We start from the raw sequence: 20,360 nt of genomic DNA, 5'->3' as shown, positions 1-20,360 counted from the left end.
AAAAAAAAAAAAACCGACTGCGTAAGAACCAGAAAAACGAAAAAGAAGAAAATATGAGCTCAGTAGTTCAGAATGTTATTAAGTATTACTGAATAACTACGCCATTGAAATAGTTTTATTATCGGTACACACAAAAGACAAATCATACATTCAAAAGCAGAATAGAAGGATCAACAGTCGGGGCCCATTCCTTTTTGACCAATCAAGGAACCCCGTAAAATTTAAATGGGCCCCGACTGTTGATCCTTTTTTTTTTCTGCTTTTGAATTTATGATTTGTCGTATGTGGATATCGATTATAAAACTATTTCAATGGTGCAGTTATTCAGTAGCACTTAATAACATTCTAAACTACTGGGCTTATATTTTCTTCTTTTTAGTTTTTTTTGGTTTTTACGCAGTCGGGTTTTTTGTTTTTATTTAATAATTTTTATTTTACACTTTTTAATTAATTTTCTTTGACTTAGTTATTATGATTTTAAGATGGTAAATTTCGTAATCTTGTCATTTTGTTGAGAGAGTTTATATCGTGGAGATTATTAAGTAACTTGCGGTGGTCAAAACTACTGATTTATTAGTCCCTCTTAGGACCTAACTAGGCTTAAAGCTACATATGCTTTACCTTTAGCAAAAATGCTCGAACTGAAGTCGACCACAGCTACATAAACAGCCTGTATAACACATGATGACGCGAGCTTGGAAACGTCCCGTCAGTCGCAATACTAAAATAGTCCGTCAAGAAAGTACACGTCGCGATACTCAGTCCCCGAATCAAGACGAAAACAAATGCAACATGTTACAAATGAAAATCGAATCAGTAGACTTAGAAAAACAAATTCAGGCAGCGAAAATGCCAACTGCATTAGTCGTACGCTGGTAGCTTGTGACACGATTCCTAACTGAAAATATGGCGACTGGTAGTTGATACGGTGAATTTTTATTACTGTCATGTCTTTAGTGACACTCCCAAGGTTAAGACAAATCGATTGACGCAATAATCATCAAAATTGACCGAGGCATTTAGCCTCTGCAACGCCACATAGGAACATACATACATAGACTCATGCTCCTTTGCATCGCGCACGTGCAGTCGGATAAAAATAAAAACAACGTAGCAAAATCATCATTATAGAACAATTGATGTTCACATACAGTTTGACTTTGCAGGGGAAAAAAGATAGAAAACAAATTTTACTTTTTCATTTATTGAATCTGAAATTAATGTTATCTTTATTTGGAATTATTTTACGCACTTCATAAAGGATTATAGTCAATCGAAAAAACTCAAAGGCGACGGGAGGGATCCGGACCCCCAGGACCCTCCCTTTATGTGCGCCACTGTCACGTAGACATCCCAATAACCAAGAAGTCACTGGAATTAAAGTCATGAGAACGAAGAGTTAGGCATTCGAAAATGGTTTCGAATTTATACTACAATTTCCTAAATTAGCAAGAAGGATTTTTTCTGTTTTTGGTTTACATGGAAGTGTTATACTACCGTGGGAAAGTAAAGCGCAGTATCTGCATAAAGGAGTTTTTGAGATATTTGAAAAAGCGCGTTTTGGATCACATACTAACAATAGGAAACTGTAGGAATTTGACGGTTTTTTCGTGCCTTGTTTTTATGGGAAACCGAATAAGCAAGCTTGTACATTGAAGCAAAAGTACAATAGATGACCAAATAGCAATAAATAAATTAATATGAAAAATTTACTTTCCCTTGGCAGTATATCATCTTGCATAAATAGTCTCAAAATCTTTCCCTTCGACCAATACTGGTTCAACAAATGCTCAATCTTGACTGGTTTTGGATGTATTATTTTAAGATCCACTGGAATAGATAGCTTCTTGACTTGGCATTGCCGAAATAAGTGACTGCTTTTGAGTTAGGGCTGCTAATTTTAGACAATTCTGTTTGCTCTAATTCACGTTGTTTACTATAAACAATGATTGTGTTAATAATTTATCTTTTTCTTTTTGGGTCTCTTCTTGTGAGTTGGACCATTTTTTTTTAAAAATCTTGACCAATCATTTAACTAAACGAAACAGGAAACATGAAAGTAGCTTCTCATGAAATTACTTCTTTGAAACATGATTATCAGAATTAATACTGCAACAGAAAAACAAAATTTTTTCATAACGTTAACCCGTTTGTCAGCTCTTTGCGGAACTTTAAGATAACAATAATATTTTCATCATACTGTTTTTAAAATATTACATTGATAAAAGCTAAAAATATGACTTTGAAAAAATGGTTTTTTAAATTTCTTTTATCAATAAAAAATGGAAATAACATTTTACCTTCTGCTGGGATTTTGGCATGAATTCTTAGGTTTATTTCACTAGATTTTTTTCACTTGGTAAAATCAACTTTGAACAGTTCTAAAAGTTATGTGGAGTAACTTGTAACAAATGGTATGTAGTTTAACCCGATAGTGTTGAGTTTACTTTTTTCGAAGGGGGGGGGGGGTAGCATCAAAAAAAGGAGGTGTTAAAGTTTACAATAAATAGCTTGTACCGATTTTTAAATTGATTAGCTCTAGGCTGCTAAAATAAAGATTCAACGTTTTACCATATCATATCCTGGTTCAGTTAAAATGATTGCTATCAGTAAATTTCTAATTTCACCACATTTTCGGCTCAAGTGTGTAGGTAAGGGCGCCCATATGCAAAATTTTTAGGGGGGGGGGGGAGGTGGCTCAAAAAATTTCCCCATGGTTTAGCAGAATATTTTCCCCATGGAAACCGATTTCAGTACAGATTAGAGATATTAAAATTTGACATTTTTAATTACTTATTCATTAATGGCTGGAAAAGAAATTTTTTATCCATTTTCGCAAAGAAAACAGCACTAAAAGCAAGGAAGTTCTCATTTCTAAGGGGGGGGGGGGCTTAAAGCCCCACTTGCTCCCCTATATGGGTGCCCTTCAAATAGTGGACAATCAAATCGTATTACCTCGCGTGAAGAAATTTCGTCCCACGTCTTGCAAAGAAAGGGAAGTCAATCTTTCATCTAATTTATTTTTTGTCTACAATTTGACTAATATTACCCATTTAATGCTTAGATCAGTGCCAAGCCTTTTTTTTTTTACTCGCCTGCCGTGCCTTATACTAACCAATGAACCACACGACTAAAGTAATAATGAAAAAAGTTTAAAATGGTCGCATTCGAAAGAGCATATTTAGACATTTTTTTGACCCATGAACTCTGTGCCCTCGTCCCCTTGTTTTCGAGATATGGGGTCTTAAAGTCTGTCGAAATCTCAAGAAAAGTCGCCAAATTTAAAGACTTGGCAAGAAATTTAAAACATCGAGCTATTTCATCGTCAGCATCATGCAAGGCATCTCATTTTCATTTTAGGTCATCCGCAAGGCATGTGAAAGATGTGTTGCATTAATCACTTACTTGTGTGTGTTATATTAAAGAATCACCATCAAAACTGTGAAGTGAAAAGTAGTAAGCTTTCTTGAAGAACACACAAAAACAAAAGCCCCACCCACATGAGAGAAAAATTACCCCTGAAAACAACCCCCTAACATCTTTAATGGCGAGTCTGTGCCACGATTCCCTCTCCCCCTGGTAGTCACCCCATGAGTAAAGAATCAACTTAAAACATCTTTTACACGTTTTGATGAAAATGGCAATGAGAGGTTTAAGGGACTCGCCGAAAAAAAAAAAGGTGGTTTGAAATGAATTTACATTATAATTACATTGTTTTTACAAAAAAAAAAAAAAAAAAAAAAAAAAGTATTTCTGGTGACAGCGTTCCCCCGCGCGCGTCCCCATTCCCTATCATACTACTTTTGCTAGTACATGTAAATACTTTTTGTTAAAAACTATAAGGGTCAACCTTAGCCCCTTAAATCCCCCCTTACTGTGGTGGGCCTGCTTTTATCATTAATAATGAGATAAAATTTAAGCTTAATCTTGATTTAAAGTTGTTCCTCTGGAAAAACTGTCTACTTCATACGCTTGATAGTGGTTCTTTGACGCACACAAGTCAAGCAGGGGTGTCTATTTCCTCTAAGACTCCACAAAAACAAAAGCCTCCCCCCCCCCAGACAGACGAGAGAAAAATTACCCCTGAAAATAACCCCCTAAAATCTTTGATGGCGAGTCTGTTCCACGACTCTCTCTTCCCCTGGTCAATTACTGGAAACCCCCGGTAATAAATGTACAATTTTTCAAAAGTATTTCAAGGTCATGGTATTAAAAGGAGCAATTTTTAATAGCTCAAAGTCATACATGAACATAGGCAAAAAAAATATCCAAAACTTATTTTAAGCATTTTGTGCAAAGGATAATTTACAAGAACATGAAATATAATACTGTGATAAGTAAATTAAAATTCTTACCAGTATATGGCTAAAAGGAATTTTCTTTGATGGGCTCTAACTTTAGCTTGATTCACCCGTTTTACTAATTTAGTGTGCTTGTATATAAGCCACGTTTCTCTGAGCACGTTGGCGGCTGCATTCTTTAACTGTAATAAAAAGTGTAAATGTGCTTTAAATACAAAGTCTACTTGTATGTATACTGTTGCTGTATATACCAATCATGCTGAAGAAACTACATTAAAACGAAAATGTTTGAAGAATATTAGCAAAAAAACTTAAGTTAGAAGTAAATGAACCTACTTTTCCGCATACAAACAGATTTTCTAAAATGAAATAAATATTTGTCTCAACTGGTTTAGACTGAAAATAATTTTAAATATACCTTTTTAAGATTTAAGACTAATTTCCAAAAACAATTTTTTTTTTTATTTAATGTCGTTTTCATGAATTTAAGTTCATTAAAAATAAAAGAATGCGTGTAGTACTTGATACTACCCTAAACCGTGCTTCATTTTAAGTTTCTATCAGTTTTGTCATTTTAATACAGCAACTGCCAATAACACGTCACTGGCAATGCCGTGTGGGTACTGTTAGTGTTTTGTAAGTACGAATTTCCGTTAGAAATTCGTACGCACGTAAAGTAACGTAAGTACGAGTTTCCGTGAGAAATTCGTACCTATAAAACACTAACGTATTCGTACATTGTGCATTATAAAAAAAAAGTACGTAATAGCAACACCAAAAATGGCTAAGCTGAAATAGCATATCTAGTGTCTTGACTGTCATATATCTTATGCTATAAAAATGCGAAGCATCTCACATTTTTGATATCCTGTGTTTAAAATTTTAATGCATTTTCAGTCCAGTAGGAATGCTGGAAATGTTCGCATTGCTCATATAGGAAAGACTTAATAGTCACTGAAGGAGAAAATACTTTTATTTAATTTGAATTAAACATCAACATTTCAAACTTTATGTACAATAAAATTTATTTAGCTCAAAATGATGTAAATGAAAAGTAAAATATAAAATGCTGAACATTTGATTACTTGGGAGTTAAAGTTCAGCAATGACGCTCGAATGCTTTAGTATATATACTTTTCTCCAACATACGTGATCTCGTACCGTGATGCTTTAGGATTATCATGCGATAGAACCCGAGATAGGTTCATTACTTCATTTGTTTATTAGTTCATTCAATCATTTTTATTAGTTCATTCAATTCATTCGTTCAGTTATTCATTCATTTGAAGACATATTTTTAGTAATCAAATGTAAAATATTTCCTTAGAAAAATATTTAGTTATCACTTTCTCAAAGTGATATTTTTGCTTTTTTATTTGAAGGTACAAATTTACTGAGAATAATTCCAAATAACATTTCAATGCAAATTTTATTATAAAACGCACCGTGAGTGTTTTATGTGCTGTAATTTCAAAAGAAATTTTCGAATTCGTTCATTTTGAGAAATGTAAGTTGATCTGAACTATTTGACTTTGCCCTATGTTCCTCTACATAGTTAGGAGTGTTATTCATCGTTAGTTTAATAATATTTTAACTAGGGGGCTCCGCCCCTGTTCTCTTCGCTTGCCAGCCTCCGTTTGCCACCTGCAGTGGTTCAATGCCGCCTGCGACGGGTGACACAAGCATTGATCTGTTAGACATTGACAGTCCAGAGGAGATAGGGTTACAGGCACACAGACAGACAGAAGCGCATATGTTTTAATAGTAGGTATGGTTAATTTTGAAAAGGTAACATCTCTTGAAAAGATAAAACTGACTTATGAAAGTTTGAAAAACATTTCTGGTCTTATCTTTTACTAGTTTGTTTTGGTAAGTAATTGCAATAATAGTGTGTTTAACTAAAACGATTTTGACTAATTAAGGTAATCGCACCAGTAGTGGCCAGTTCTTCAGTAGTGGCCACTTCAAAGTTTATATTTGAAAAAATAGGATTCCAAGCCTATTTAAAAAGTGCATCAAACGTGCAGGAGTTATTACCTCCATCACGTTTGAATCCATTGGGAAACCTGGAATCCTATTTTTTCAAATACGAACCTTGAAGTGGCCACTACTGAAGCACTACTAAGCACTAGTCACTAATGGTGTGTTTTTACCTTATGCCTAAAAAAAAAATCCCCTTAGAGTCGTTTCCTTTTCAAAAGAGACGGCTGAGAATAAAAACGGAGATGTTATCTTTTTGAAATAAACGATTAATTTGCATTTAGCCGTTTTTCTTATAGTAAATTTTGTACTTTGAAAACGAAAATCATGAAAATTGAACTCTTCTGGAAAAAATGGGATGATACATTGTTTTGAATTCACGTTAAACGAGCTGATGCGTGCATAACATAACTTCCTTTTACTCCAATTTGATGATAAAGTGCCTCGGAGTAAGCAAAGAAACACTTTAAATGTTTTCACCCCAAGTTTGTTGCGAACCAAAGCAAAAAAAAAAAAAGTTATATACAGATAAATTTTCCCAATATTGGCATTTTTAATGTTATATTCAATAGTTAACTCTTTAAATAAGGCCAAATTAAAAACAAATTAAAAAAAAAAACCGCCAAATTTGTCGCCAAGTTGGCGACAAAACTTGGCAACCAAAAGCTTGGCGATATATTGCCAAGTGTTTGCCAAATTATGACACCACTTGAGTTTGCATTGAAATTAACAATGATTTTACCCCAAAAAGGTGTAAAAGACCCCCCTTTCGAATGAAACCAAAAGCGGAGGTGCACAATTAGACCCCACTAGGAGTCTACGTACCAAAATTCAACTTTCTAGCACCTGCTGTTTTTGAGTTATGCGAGATACATACGCACATACATACGGACGTCACGAGAAAACTCGTTGTAATTAACTCGGGGATCGTCAAAATGCATACTTCGGGTGTCTATACGTTGTTAGGCATATATCCACGTGTGGCCTTAGGCACATATCCAAAACTAAACATTTATTCGGGAGTGAGAAAAATGGAAATTAAGGCCGATTTTTGAGTGAATTTTTTTTTCGCGATTACAATACTTTCTTTTTTGTAAAAAGAAGTAAAAAATGTGTAGTAGTTGTAATTATCTCATATTTTTAATTTATTATTTGGAAATCATGTATTTTTTTAAATTTCAACTACTGTCTGCTTTAAGTAGGAAGCTAATTCAACAGATCTCTCTAATATTATAAGGATAATTACGATAACTGCCGACTCTTTAGATTTTAGATTTCACTTCAATTTCTAAAAAATACTTACAATTAGAAATATTTCATAAACATAAGAATAAAGTAATAACACTAAACGCTACGGATCTTCAAAATTACCTTCATAAGACACTTAAACCATTTGTTTAAATAAGCATTCAATAAGCCATTATTCAGAGACTGAGATTAAGAATTCCTTTTGAGAACAAGCATTTTCAAACCGAAATTGAAAATTTTCATTATTTACGAAAATAAGCTTGTAGTCGAAGCTGAGTAACTCATCAATCTGATTATTATGTTCAGTGGCAGAATCTTGAATAGTTTCAAATATTGGTTGCCTTGAGGGGAAGTTTAGTTTAATGTGTTCAAATATGCTTGTTTGCGTTTATGAGTCTTATTTAGTGATGTTCTGGATATCCGTATCCATATCCGCGGATATCCGAAGGAAAATAAAAATCTGTATCCGTATCCGTTACTTTTTTGACGGATCTTAAACGGATCATTTCTATTCTAGAAATTTTTAAATATTTGAATAAAAGACTCTTAAATTCCGTTTAAATTAGGTTTTATTCCCTATTTAAATTATAAGGTATCATTTCAGAAGTCAATTTGTACCCCATCCCCCCGTTGCAAAAAGGAAGGGGAAATAAGTTTTAAAAGTGTGTATCAGTGTGTCTTTTTATGGAATCGTAGCTTCCAAACAGATGAACTGATTTTGATAGTTCATTTTTCGTTCAAAAGGTGACTTGATCGAAAGTGTTCTTAGCTTGGCCTCCTTTTTGTAGAACTTTAATTACCGGAGATATTAATTAAAAACCGATTTAACGTTTTTCACAATTATGGTAGTAAAAATTTACCCGTACGTTAAAAATGTTGGCCCTAATTGAAAGAACGAAATTTTTTGCGTTTGATATTTGTTTGAAACTTCCAACTTATATACAGTATGAGCTATAATCTTGTTTAATAAATTTTAAATGCGCTTCTAAGCCTTTACACGCGTGATTGGTAGCAATTTCATAGTCGGAAGATAAGGAGAAAAAGCTCAATGATTTAAAATTTTTACCTGCTGTCAGTTCATATTTATTAACAAATGTGTGTTCTGATCCGCGAAATTCATCCTAATATAAGGTCGGCTCTCTGGGACATGTTTTGTTTTTTAAATTTAATATTACTTTTTGTTACTGATTTGGGGTTTCTGTTATTCTTCATTTTTGTTTTTCTCGGCATCCTTTAAAAAAAGTGAGACTAAATTATCTATTTACTGTTTGGAAAGGTGTTCCCGGCTCTGTATTTCGTCGGTCTTAGAAGTTCGGTGGAATGGGTCAGCGCTGCATTTATGCTGAAATAAAATGGGAAAAATTATTTCTAGCCTGTCCAGTAGCAGCTTTACACTCTTGTTCCTGTATACTACATCTGCCGAGTAAGCTAGAAATAATTTTTCTCATTCCATCTAAGCATTGATGCAGCGCTGACCCATTCCTTCCAACTCTCCCTCAATTTTAAAGGAGATTTCTTATTATTCTAAAGAGTAAATCATAGTGTTGATTATATTTTTGCCACAGTTGACATTTTGTGAAGAAACTGCCATTATTCTGACAGGAATACCTTTCGTAACAAATTTTACACTTGGATAGTTAAATTGGGTTTAAAAAAAAAAAATTGAGATCCGTATCCGCGGATCTTAACACTAATGATCCGGATCCGTATCCGTATCCGCGGATCTACTTTTTTAATAATCCGGCACATCACTAGTCTCATTTTGTTTTTACATTTTGTAGTACGGGGTTATTTAGTCTTTATTAAAAAAAAAAGAGATTTTGATTCATAGTGCAGCTCCTGTCAGTTGAGCTGTGACCTTGACTATGTTTACTTGTTTTACGGGAGTTTAGTGAAAAATAGACGTGTTATTGGTTCGGATTTCAGTTAGAATATTTTTAAAAAGCTACTAAGAAAGTTTCTCAACTCAACTTAGCGCCAATTACCCCTCCCTATTTTCCGAAATAAAGGTAAACATTGTCAGAGTCGGAACTCAACTTCTCAGAGCCTCACAATACATCTGCAATGAAAATAGCAAACTGACTAATTTTAGAGTAGCCATTCTGCAATGCGTTTATTTAATACCAATTACACTGATGAACAAAGTTTCTGTTTCTCCTTAAGTAAGTGGTGACTTTTATGTTTTAGGGGGTGCTGAAAAAGAATATGACGATAAAAATATTCCGTCACTCTCAAATTTTTGAAAAATCCAAAATCTTCAAAATCTCAATTTTATGACATTTATTCAATACATGTACAATATTTTTGTCATTTACCATTTTATAAACAATTACAAAGCTTAAAACTAGTATAAAACACAAAAAATATATATTGTTTAAAAAGTTGTAGAAGAATGGAAAAGATTTTTGATGAAGAAAATAATGATACTTGTGGGTGTAAAAAAATTCCTAAATTTCATACTTTATGTAACCGTAATTGCTTTAACTGCGGATGCTTTATTAATAAGATATATTATTCTAATAAGATTCCAACAGTAATTCCAAGCATATTAGGTTCGTTAAACCGGTAACTTCAGACCAAACTCTACAATACAGCAAACGTGACAAGTTTAGATAAAGTTAAAATTTTTGCTCACATATAGTCAAACGCACTATGATTTAACATTTATCTCATAAATAAAAAACATGTATAAATGCTTTTTGTTTCAAAATAGCCAAAAAATCGCTTTTATTTTATTTTTTCATTTTATTAATGAATGGCATTCACAATAACAAAATACAGACCGACAAAATTAAAAATTGCGAAATGCCTCAGTGAAACGCTGGAATTAGCAAAAAGGACGCATTCAACCACTTCTCGATGGGGACTCAATTCCCTGGGTCCTCGGGAAACATCGTTATCAGAGTTTGAAGAAAGGCGGAGCTCGCAAGTGGCTCGCGTTGGGAAAAAGGGGGGAAAAGCTTAAGTGATTTATGGTAGTAATTTAGGAAAAGAGCAAGAGAGTGGTTACTTTTCAGATTTCTTACTTCAGCGACACCTGCATGAGAAAATTGAAACTAAATGCCTTTGAAATTGAACAAGTTTTATAAAACATCCACACTTTAAAATATAAAAATTGATGAAAATGAAATTTAAAAATTATCATTAAGACCCTCAAAGTCTTATGAATCATCGATAACTGTTTTTTCCCCCAATATCATTACGGGATTTGTAGTAGGACGCAAAGTTGCTCAGTTTTTAGTGCGTGTATGGTTGCTATTCTAAAACCGTCGCAAAGCGAGATTTTCATTTAAAATTAATTTAAATTATAAAAACGGAAATTTTTTCTACAATATTGTCTCAATCGATTCTAGACTGAAAATCACGTCGTATGCAACAAAGATCGGGAGGCTATTTGCTGTTGATTTTGATTACTTGAGTAGATTGATTTTCCCTTGGCGCCAATCACTTGGGACAACAGCCTTAACATGCTCGTCGCTCACAGCTCCCATACTTTAGGGGGAAAAAAACAGTGACATTGAACATCCTAATTTTTTTTGTTACTTATTAACATGTCTTAAATTAGTTTTTCATAACTAGGACTTCTATTATTTCCTAAGAACTGTGTCACAACATTTTAAAAATCAATCCATGCTGTTTTTCCTAAATCACTTAAACTAGCTACAAAATTTTGGTCCTTCATAAGCATTTTTATCTGTAGTTCAATGAAAATACCCTCCTTAATTTTTGCATAAATGAGTGATAGAAACAGTTCTTACAAATATTGAAATCCACACCCTTTTTATCCATTGATTTAACGAAATTCTTCATCAATCTCAACTTTGTGTGTAAAGGTGATGGAATATTTTTTTAAAATCGATTAGAGGAACGTTTTGTATATTTTTTTTTCATCTCAATATATTGTTTGAGCTCTGGCCATTTCTTTTTTGATATAATGTTCATGTATTGCCCTGCTGTTCCAACCTGCTGTGACAACTTCAACTACCGTGATCTTGAGTGAAACCGAGATGATATGGAGCCTAGCCCCATCTGTTCAAGGTCCCGCATATAAAACTTATCAAAGTGAATTCGGTTTCTACTCTCTTGTTACATGTTCTCTCGCTGTAATGAGTAAAAAAAATATGTCTATGGATCAAATGCATCTAAAAAAAAAAACATAGTAAACTTATAACTGCTATAAGATAGCATATATAATCCAAAATTTATAAATGAAATTTCTGAAAATTGGAGGGTGATAGAAAATGTTTGCAAACATATTCTTTTTCAGCACCTTGAAATCTATAAGAAACGCTCAAAGTATATTGAGGAACAGAAAGTTCGTTAAAATCTGTTTTTCAGTGTTATTTAACTACAGTTATGTGCTCAAAAATAATTGTTGAGGTATGAAAGGATTGATTGCTTTTGCGTTGTGAATGAAGAAAATTCTTCAGAGGGGAGGAAATCAATAATCACGAGTGTAGTTAAAATGAGTGTTTCACAGTCGTAAAACGAATCATGCATGGCTTTTCTTATTATCTTGAGAATAACCTTATTCCTCCAAACTTTACAAAAACTGTCAATTTTGTAGTTTTTTCAATTTATCAGTTTTATTGAAAAAAAAAAAAAAACAAACAAATAAATAAAATGTTATTAGACCTAATCATATTCATAAAGAGAATGAGGGATATGGTGGGTAATTTTATTTCTGAATTTTTTTTAAAGAGGCGCAAGATTAAGAAAGGTTATACAGTAGGGTGGATCGAAAAAAACGAAATTTTGAATCTTAATTTGGAATACCCGCCAAAAGCTGTGCATGTGTAAGTACAACACACATGTAAAATATTATCAAGTTTGAACAACTCTTTGAGGGTCCTACCAAGTCTCTAATTTCTCCAAAAATAGAAAAAAAGGTCAATTTTCCAAAATTTTTATGAAAATACTAGTGGGCAAAATTTTTGTTATAATACGGTTAAAATGCTTCCTTCGAACACTCTTTTCATGTATCTTCACAATTATTTACAGTCTTTGCAACATTAAGTTCACACATAAATCGTTAAGTTTCGCGAAATTAACCAAAAACTGACTTTTTGTAAGCTTTTTTGCACATTGCAATATTTCTTCCTTTAAAGTCCAGTTTTCTTTTTTACAACGCCTGTACTGAATGCAGTTTAAAACGGAAGTGAAGTTAAACTTTATTACATTTACAGCCCAGCATCCACTAAAAACATGTGGCTGCATTTCGAGCTCCATTCTACCTTTTCCATTTGCTGAGCCGCATGTATTAAGTATAAATTTATTACTCATTTTACATTAGAAGTAAACTATCAAAATGATTTAGTTGTATTAACTAAAAAAAACCTAGAGAGAAGTGCATTGGTTACAAAGAATGTATATTTGCTCACACATAGTCGCTCTGACATATAAGCATCAATATTTCACAAAATGAGGGACTTGAAAATTATCAGTTAGTTAAAGCCACAGAAAATAGTCAGTTCGTCACATCCATTCATGAAACCTCTTTGAAATCATTTTTTGATTCAAACGATGACATGATACTTCGAGATTTGATTTTTGCTCTTATAAAGCCATCTCTTGCCGATTGACTAATCACAAACTAAGAAGCTTCTGTCATCATATTAGCACAGCGTTCCACCACCTGAGTGTGACAGGAGAATTAAACGACAGAGATGGGCAGATTCGTATTCGTAAATCCGAATCCGAATTTGATTCACAGCACCTTAACGTGTCAATCCGAATACGAATACATTCGTATTCACAAGTGTGAATTCGAATAGATTCATGTTTGCTAGTGTGAATCCAAATACGAAATTCGGATTCATACCTATGAATCCGAATCCGAATCTATTCGGATTCAGATCTGTGAATCCAAATCATTTCTGATTCACATCTATGAATACGAATCCATTTGGATTCACTGAAAAATTCAATTTAAAGGGTCAATATAAATAAATAAATGTTTCTTTGTACCTCATTACAGTTCGAGTTTTGGGTGTTAGCGAGTTTTTGGATGGATATTTATTGGCGTCAAACTAAGTAATTGACCCGAAAATGAACTTCCTACTATTTGGATCCCCAAGTCGATTACTACTGGACCCAGGTTTTAGAAGTCCATAAAAAGTTAAAAATCATGATTTTATGGTCATGAACACTAAAAATTTTCGCTAATTTTTCGTACAGTCAAGTGTCCATACTTGGGACAGTTTTGAACTTTTACCTCTAGTAGCATGTTAATCATACGTTTTCCATTCGAACGAAGTATTCTATTTTCAGGATGTGCCTTACTACGTCCCTTCAAGACAAGGTATAAGTGTGTAGATTTGTCCCTTAAAAAAAAAAAAAAAAAAAAAAAAAAATGTTCATTCTCTCAAGTTAGGGACCTCCTTAGTGGGTTCGTGATAAAGAATTCTTCTCTATCAGATATAAGACTAGCTTTGAATTCTTCCACAGTATCAGTGGAGTGGTATCGCTGTAAATGGCGTATTAAATTCGAAGTATTCAAAATGTTCACCTGAACTTCTTTAGTTTTTGAGGGAACATTCGCATCACATTTTAAACATAAAGCTCGAATAGATTTATGAGAGGCTCTCTCTAGGGAAATAGCATCGGCATTATCACTCACCGGCTTGAAAAAAATCACCACTTAGTGCTGATCTAAGCGAAAATCGCAATTTCTGAAAAGGTTCTCATTCCGAATTCAAAGAATTGTCCTCGGAATAATAAGTAATCTTACTAAAAGAAAAAAAAAAAAAAAAAAAAAATGATATTGTTATTAAATAAATGTAATTGAAACCGAAGAAAAATATAAAGAAATCATAGTAGCAATTAACATTAAAAAAGGAAAAACTTGCAAAGTATATATATATGAAACGAGATCCCCTTTCAATGAAATTAAAAATAATAAATAAAATTGGAAACGTACCTATTGAGAGTTAAGCTTAGAGTGGTTCAAAAAACTTTTTTTTAGCTAGAGTCCAGGACACACCCTATTTTTTTTTTCCAGACTTACCAATAGTATTATGCTGTAAAAGTTTTAGTTTCTTACTCAAATTTTAAGAGGGTGCTCAATTTAACATTAATCGTAGCATAGAGAATCACAAATTTGGAAATATTTAATTTCCCCAGCTGTGTTTTTGTAAATATTTTTTTTTGCAATGTATATGCATATTACTTTTGCATATTATAATATGTAGCATTGTTATTTCAGTTCAATGTAATTTTTAACGGCCCTCCCCATACTTACGATTTTTGGGGGAGGGAGTTGAGCATTCTCTTTCAGTTGAAATAAGAAGTCAAAATTCTTCTGGTATATTACTATTTGCAAGTCTAAAAATATTGAGGGGTGTCCTGTTATCTATTAGAAACCATTTTTTACATGTATTTTTAAACCACCCTAGTTAAGCTATTTACTTATTCACTAAAAAAATAAACATACAATCCTCCTCAACTTACAGTAAGTCAAAACAGTAAGAAAAAAAATATGCATGCGTTTTAACCATATATAGGAAAAGAATTATCTAATTTAACATCTAACTTCAGCATTTTAACTTGTTAGCATCAAATACTATAGTTAAATAAATTTAAATTTCAAAAATTCCATTTAAATCAGAAAAATCAGATTTAAATAAAAAAATCAGAGTTTTTATATATATATTTTTGAAAATTCTGATTTTTACCAACCCTGTTATGAAGTAAGATCCAACAATTTAAACACTATTTTATAATCTGTTTAATAAAATATGTAGAGTTTTTTTTATTGTTCTTGAGTACTGATAAAAAATTTCCCAATTTATCTGTTGACAATCACTGTATTCTGTCAGTGCATTATGTTTTTATACATCATTCATTAAAACTTTTTATACAGTTTAACCTCAAATTATTTGACACAAATTCCCAGCAGATTCCATCGTTATTTCCATTTGAAATTGCATTTGAGGAAAAATATCAACAATTTGACGCAGTAAAAAACATTTATCGCCGCTTGAATTTTCATTACGTTTCATAATGAAACTACCGTTCTTGCCACTCTAATTACTTTAAACCGGTCTCCGTGCTTGGTCATGGCGGCCAATGGAAGCAGTGTACGAGTCGTTCCTCTACCCTATTATAGAACTCTTTGGTACAAACAAGAACGTTTTCGCAGTAGTCAACGGTTGCGATAGTTGAAAATAAATGCGAAATACAAAATATAACCTAGGTTTCTTTCACGAAATTTCTGTTTTTTCGTGAGAAATTTGGTTAGTAGAACTATTAGTAAATAATTTTCTTTGTGATCGATGCTTCCTTCCGGAGATGAAGTGTTGAAATGTATGTTTGTATTATTGAATAAAAAACCGTTGTCTTCCATCATAATATATTTGTTCTTTTTTTTAAACGAAACGTTTCAGAGAGAATCTGCATTTTCAACGGTACAAGTATCTGTAACATCAACAAATTTTTACAATCAAATTTGGTCCTTAGTAACATCAATCATTGTATATTCATTATATTTTAAAGTTGTGAAATTGAGATAAATTATCTGTGGTAAAATTATATAAACAAATCAAGTTTCAATTTACATGACTTTGGTAGAATTCCACTTTTAAAATTTTTGGACCCATAACAATATCGTCACTTTTCTTCAGAAATTCACCAAAAACTCGACCTGTAGCGAGGTACAGACAGACATTTATTTATTTATATTGGGCTTTTGAATTTAATTTTTCAGTGAATCCAAGTGTAAATCCAAATGGATTCGTATTCACACATGTAAATCAGAAATGATTTGGATTCATAGGTCTGAATCTGAATCGATTCGGATTCGGATTCATAGGTATGAATCCGAATTTCGTATTCGGATTCACACTTGTGAATATGAATGTATTCGTATTCGGATTGACACGTTAAGGTACTGTGAATCAAATTCGGATTCGGATTTACGAATACGAATCTGCCCATCTCTGCTAAACGAACGCAAAATTGGCGTTGGTGTTTTCAATCTATTGTTGAAGACTTTCATTAGATAGGCCAGCTAAAATAGGAGAGGGGTGGCAGTTATTGCACATTCTTGCCGGTTGATAACATCAGAGTAGTCTGATGCATTAAAGTTAATCCATGAATTATAGAATTCTCTTATTTCTTCATGAACAGAAGCCACTTGTCTGGCCTTCAAAATCTTCGCAAAGCTAATTCTCTGATGTACTTGGTTCGTCAGTGATCACTGTTAAGAAATTATTTTCCGGGTGGCAAAAATAGGCATTTCGTTGAATGACAGGATCAATATTTTTTTCAGATATTCACTTACGTAACGAGATGCTGTAATAACACTGATGAGGAACAGCAAAGTTTTGTTTCAATTCCAGAAGAAGAAAAATTTGCAGTGGCTATACTCCCGCCAACAGAGCCATCAACATTTTTTGCTGTTGATGTCACTTCAAAAGTGGAACAAATGGGGCTTTCTCTGCCAACGCTTCAAGAGTGTGCTACCAGTACGGCACATCTGACAGATGTGCGATGTGCTGCAGCAATTGCTTCAAAAACATTACAGGATTTTGGTACTGTGTCAAATAATTATCCCTCTAAAGTTGTTAATAGGAATAAAATTTAAAGACAGCGACAAAAGTGTCACAGACGAAGTACGTTCTTCTCTTCAAAACCTGCAAACTAGAAGTGAAAGGGTTTGAAAAGTACATTTTTCGATAGCCGAAAAGACAAAACTATGACAAAATGAAATAGTTGGAGACAGATACCATAGAAGAACCATAAGCGAGGAATCCATGGTTGAAAAATCCAATTCTCTTTATTTGGGTCATGTGACGCCAACTTCTGAAACGGGAAAACATGTCGCGACAGCAATGTGATTTTTGAACTGAAAATTTGTTTAAGCCTTAAGGATCTTTTAGCTTTTGGCTGTGATGGCACGGCCAGGAATACCAGAAAAAGGAACGGTGCAATTGCGGTCATAGAGAATAAAATTGGACATCCTGATCCATGGTTAATCTGCGAACTGCATACGAGCAGCCTTTGCGTCACCTGTTCACATTACTTGATGATGAAACTGCTGATCCACGTGAATTTTCGCAGGACCAATAGGTAAATTGCTAGACTGGTGCGACAATTTACCACTGGTCCAGTTTGAAGCAATTACTCTCCTTGTCGCAGGTGCTGGGCTGTTAATATAATAAAGTATAATTCAATTTCCATTTAAAACTGCATTCTGCACAGTCATTTCAAAAAGGACTTTAAAAGAAAAAATATTGCAGTGTGCAAAAGAGGCTTGAAAAAAGTCAGTTTTTGGAAATTTCACGAAATTTTACGAACTTGTGTGCGAACCTAATACTGCAAAGAATGTAAATAATTTTGAAGATACATGAAAAGCTTGTTAAAAGGAAATATTTTAATGGTATTAGAACAATCATTTTGAATCTTAATATTTTCATAAAAATTTTGGAAAATTGACCTTTTTCCCTATTTTTGGAGAAATTCAAGCCTTGGTAGGACTCTCAAGGAGTTGTTCAAACTCGATAATTTTTCACATGTGCATTGTTCTTACACGTGCACAGCTTTTGGTGGGTATTCCAAATTAAGATTCGAAATTTCATTTCTTTCGATCCACCCTATATACAGCATGTCCCCGTTTAACTTGGAAAACCTTTATTTTCACAACCGTTAGTTCTATATGCATACATTCAATTGCAAAAATGGCCAAAATAAGATGCGGAGTTAAGATATGAAAAGTTTGAAGCGTGAAAAAATACAAACTGTAACTTTTTTATGATCTCCAAGTCCCCTTCACTGCACTTAGAGAAATCAAAAGCATGAAAAAACAATTCGGACACAAAAAGTTTGACATCTATGCGACCAAGATTCACCGAGATATGAAACACAGCGTTTTGTGACTTACATGACTTTACACTGACAGTCAATAACCCCTCTTGGGGAGAAATATAGCTCTTAAAAAGGTTTTAAAAATATATGTGTGTATAGAGTGAATTTTCTCAAATTTTACGAGCTTTTGTCGCGTGTAATAATATATGCGTATAATCGCATAACATTTGCATTTATTTTTCAATAGCAATGAGAAATATAAATAATTTTTTTTTACTTTGACAACCTATCATTCTTCTGAGAGGTGATAAGTTAAAATCTAATCTTTTTCATGGTTCCTTGAAACTTTGAACTCTAACATCGTGAGTTTTGGTTTGAAGTGTTTCAATGAATTTTCAATAGAGATTATTGTAAGTTTTGGGACCTAGGATTCTTACAAAAGGTTAGATTTCTTGTTTTTCACTCATTTTCTTTTTCGCTTCAAACTCAATATCTTAGCTCCGCACCTTATATGGACCATTTTGCAGTTGAAAGTGTGTCTCTAGGACTAACAGTTGCAAAAATAGAGCTAACTAAATAAAATGTTCAAGTTATAATGTATCAGAGAGCAAAGCTACACTTACCCTTTTGGTCAGCTGAGTGTCCATCATAAAGTTGTGGACGTGCTTCTCTGCTCGAGTTAGCTCGAGTTTTCGGGCGATGACTGCAACGACCAACGCCGTGCACCCGGCGCCCTAGTAGAAGACCGTTTGTTAGTGTTTTTGTGTGAGAACAAAAATGACGAGAAAACATACAAAATAAAAAGGAAAGATACAAGACATTGCATTTTTTTAACTGTAAGAAGTTTACCAATGGCTACATTAAAAAAAAGAAAAAACATAAATCTTTTTCATTTGGAGTCTTGGTGAAAAAATGTTCTTAGCTTAGATGCAATATAAGGAATCATTGGGACGTTTTAGCACCAAGACTCGCATGTAAAATTGAAATAAATAAATAAATAAATTTAAAAATAATAAGAAAAACAAAGTTGGTGATAATTGGTACAGTCGAACTCGCTTATAACGTGTCCTGCTTATACTCGGATTTAACGAGGACAGCAAAAGCGCTTGGTTGACAATGTCAAACTCGCGCTAAACGAGCAAACCCCCAAAATTGCGAGCAATATTTTTGTGATTCATAAAATTTCTAATGACTTCCACCTTTCTGACTCAGTTCATCTTATTTTAGACAAATTTCTTTAGCATTTCTAAGTCAATTGAAACTGAACGGATTTCGAAGTCGCTGACCAGAGGTGCATATGACGTTATGTTTTGAGCCAAGTATAGTCACCGAAGAATGTGTAGACCCACAAGAAAGAGACGATAAGAAAATTCAAAGCAAATTAACTAACTTCCGATCTGTACGAAAATAAAAACAAGTAAGTAATTATGTGTAAACTTTTACGTTTTTTGTCACAAACACGTTTTTTACGAGTACTTTCATATAACGAGCAAATATCGCGGTCGGTCCTTTCACGCTCGTTATAAGCGAGTTCGACTGGATATTACTAACCGTGTTCATATTTGTGTAATGTGCATGAGTACGTTGAACATTACGTTGAAATCTAGCAGCTGCGTATTTTTTCTGCTGCCAAGGAAATATTCGGTTTAACTGCCTTTAGCGGTCCCGGTTGAGCTGTGATGAGTTGTAACAAAAATAGAGATGAAAACAGTCGGAAGAAAACCGGAAAATTTCCGAAAAAAAACCGTTTTTTTCCGAAGGAATAAATTTCCACTTCGGAAAAATTGAAAAAAAAATTTAACTTTTCAGGGTTTTAATTGAAATTTTTAGCAAAAAGTGATTAGAAATTTCTCACGCCTAAATTCTGATGCAAATTCCTCTCCCCTCCTGTTTTATGTTAAAATACTGTCTAACGTTAATGCAAGTTGTTGTATGACAGTATAATTTGCCATATGGATCAAAAAATGTTTAATAATACTTTTTACAAAAAAGCTTAAACCAATAACCTTAGTGAAGAAATTATTTTTC

The 20,360-nt window shown here is 33.3% G+C and overlaps 1 protein-coding gene across 1 annotated transcript in view; it reads right to left on the bottom strand.

Annotated features, from left to right (window-relative positions):
- The window catches only part of LOC129219212 (small conductance calcium-activated potassium channel protein-like), a 417,058-nt gene that overhangs the window by 9,975 nt on the left and 386,723 nt on the right, over positions 1-20,360 (bottom strand). Inside the window, exons 6-7 of the mRNA XM_054853536.1 lie at positions 18,956-19,066; positions 4,356-4,483 (exon numbers count right to left, since the gene is read on the bottom strand). Of these exons, the coding sequence (XP_054709511.1) occupies positions 4,356-4,483; positions 18,956-19,066 (239 nt within the window). The remainder of the gene's footprint in view (positions 1-4,355; positions 4,484-18,955; positions 19,067-20,360) is intronic.

The sequence above is a fragment of the Uloborus diversus genome, chromosome 3 (genome assembly GCF_026930045.1).
Source record: "Uloborus diversus isolate 005 chromosome 3, Udiv.v.3.1, whole genome shotgun sequence".
Taxonomy (NCBI): domain Eukaryota; kingdom Metazoa; phylum Arthropoda; class Arachnida; order Araneae; family Uloboridae; genus Uloborus; species Uloborus diversus.
The sequence above is the reverse complement of the archived record's forward strand: the minus strand, read 5'-3'. Positions and strand labels throughout refer to the sequence as shown.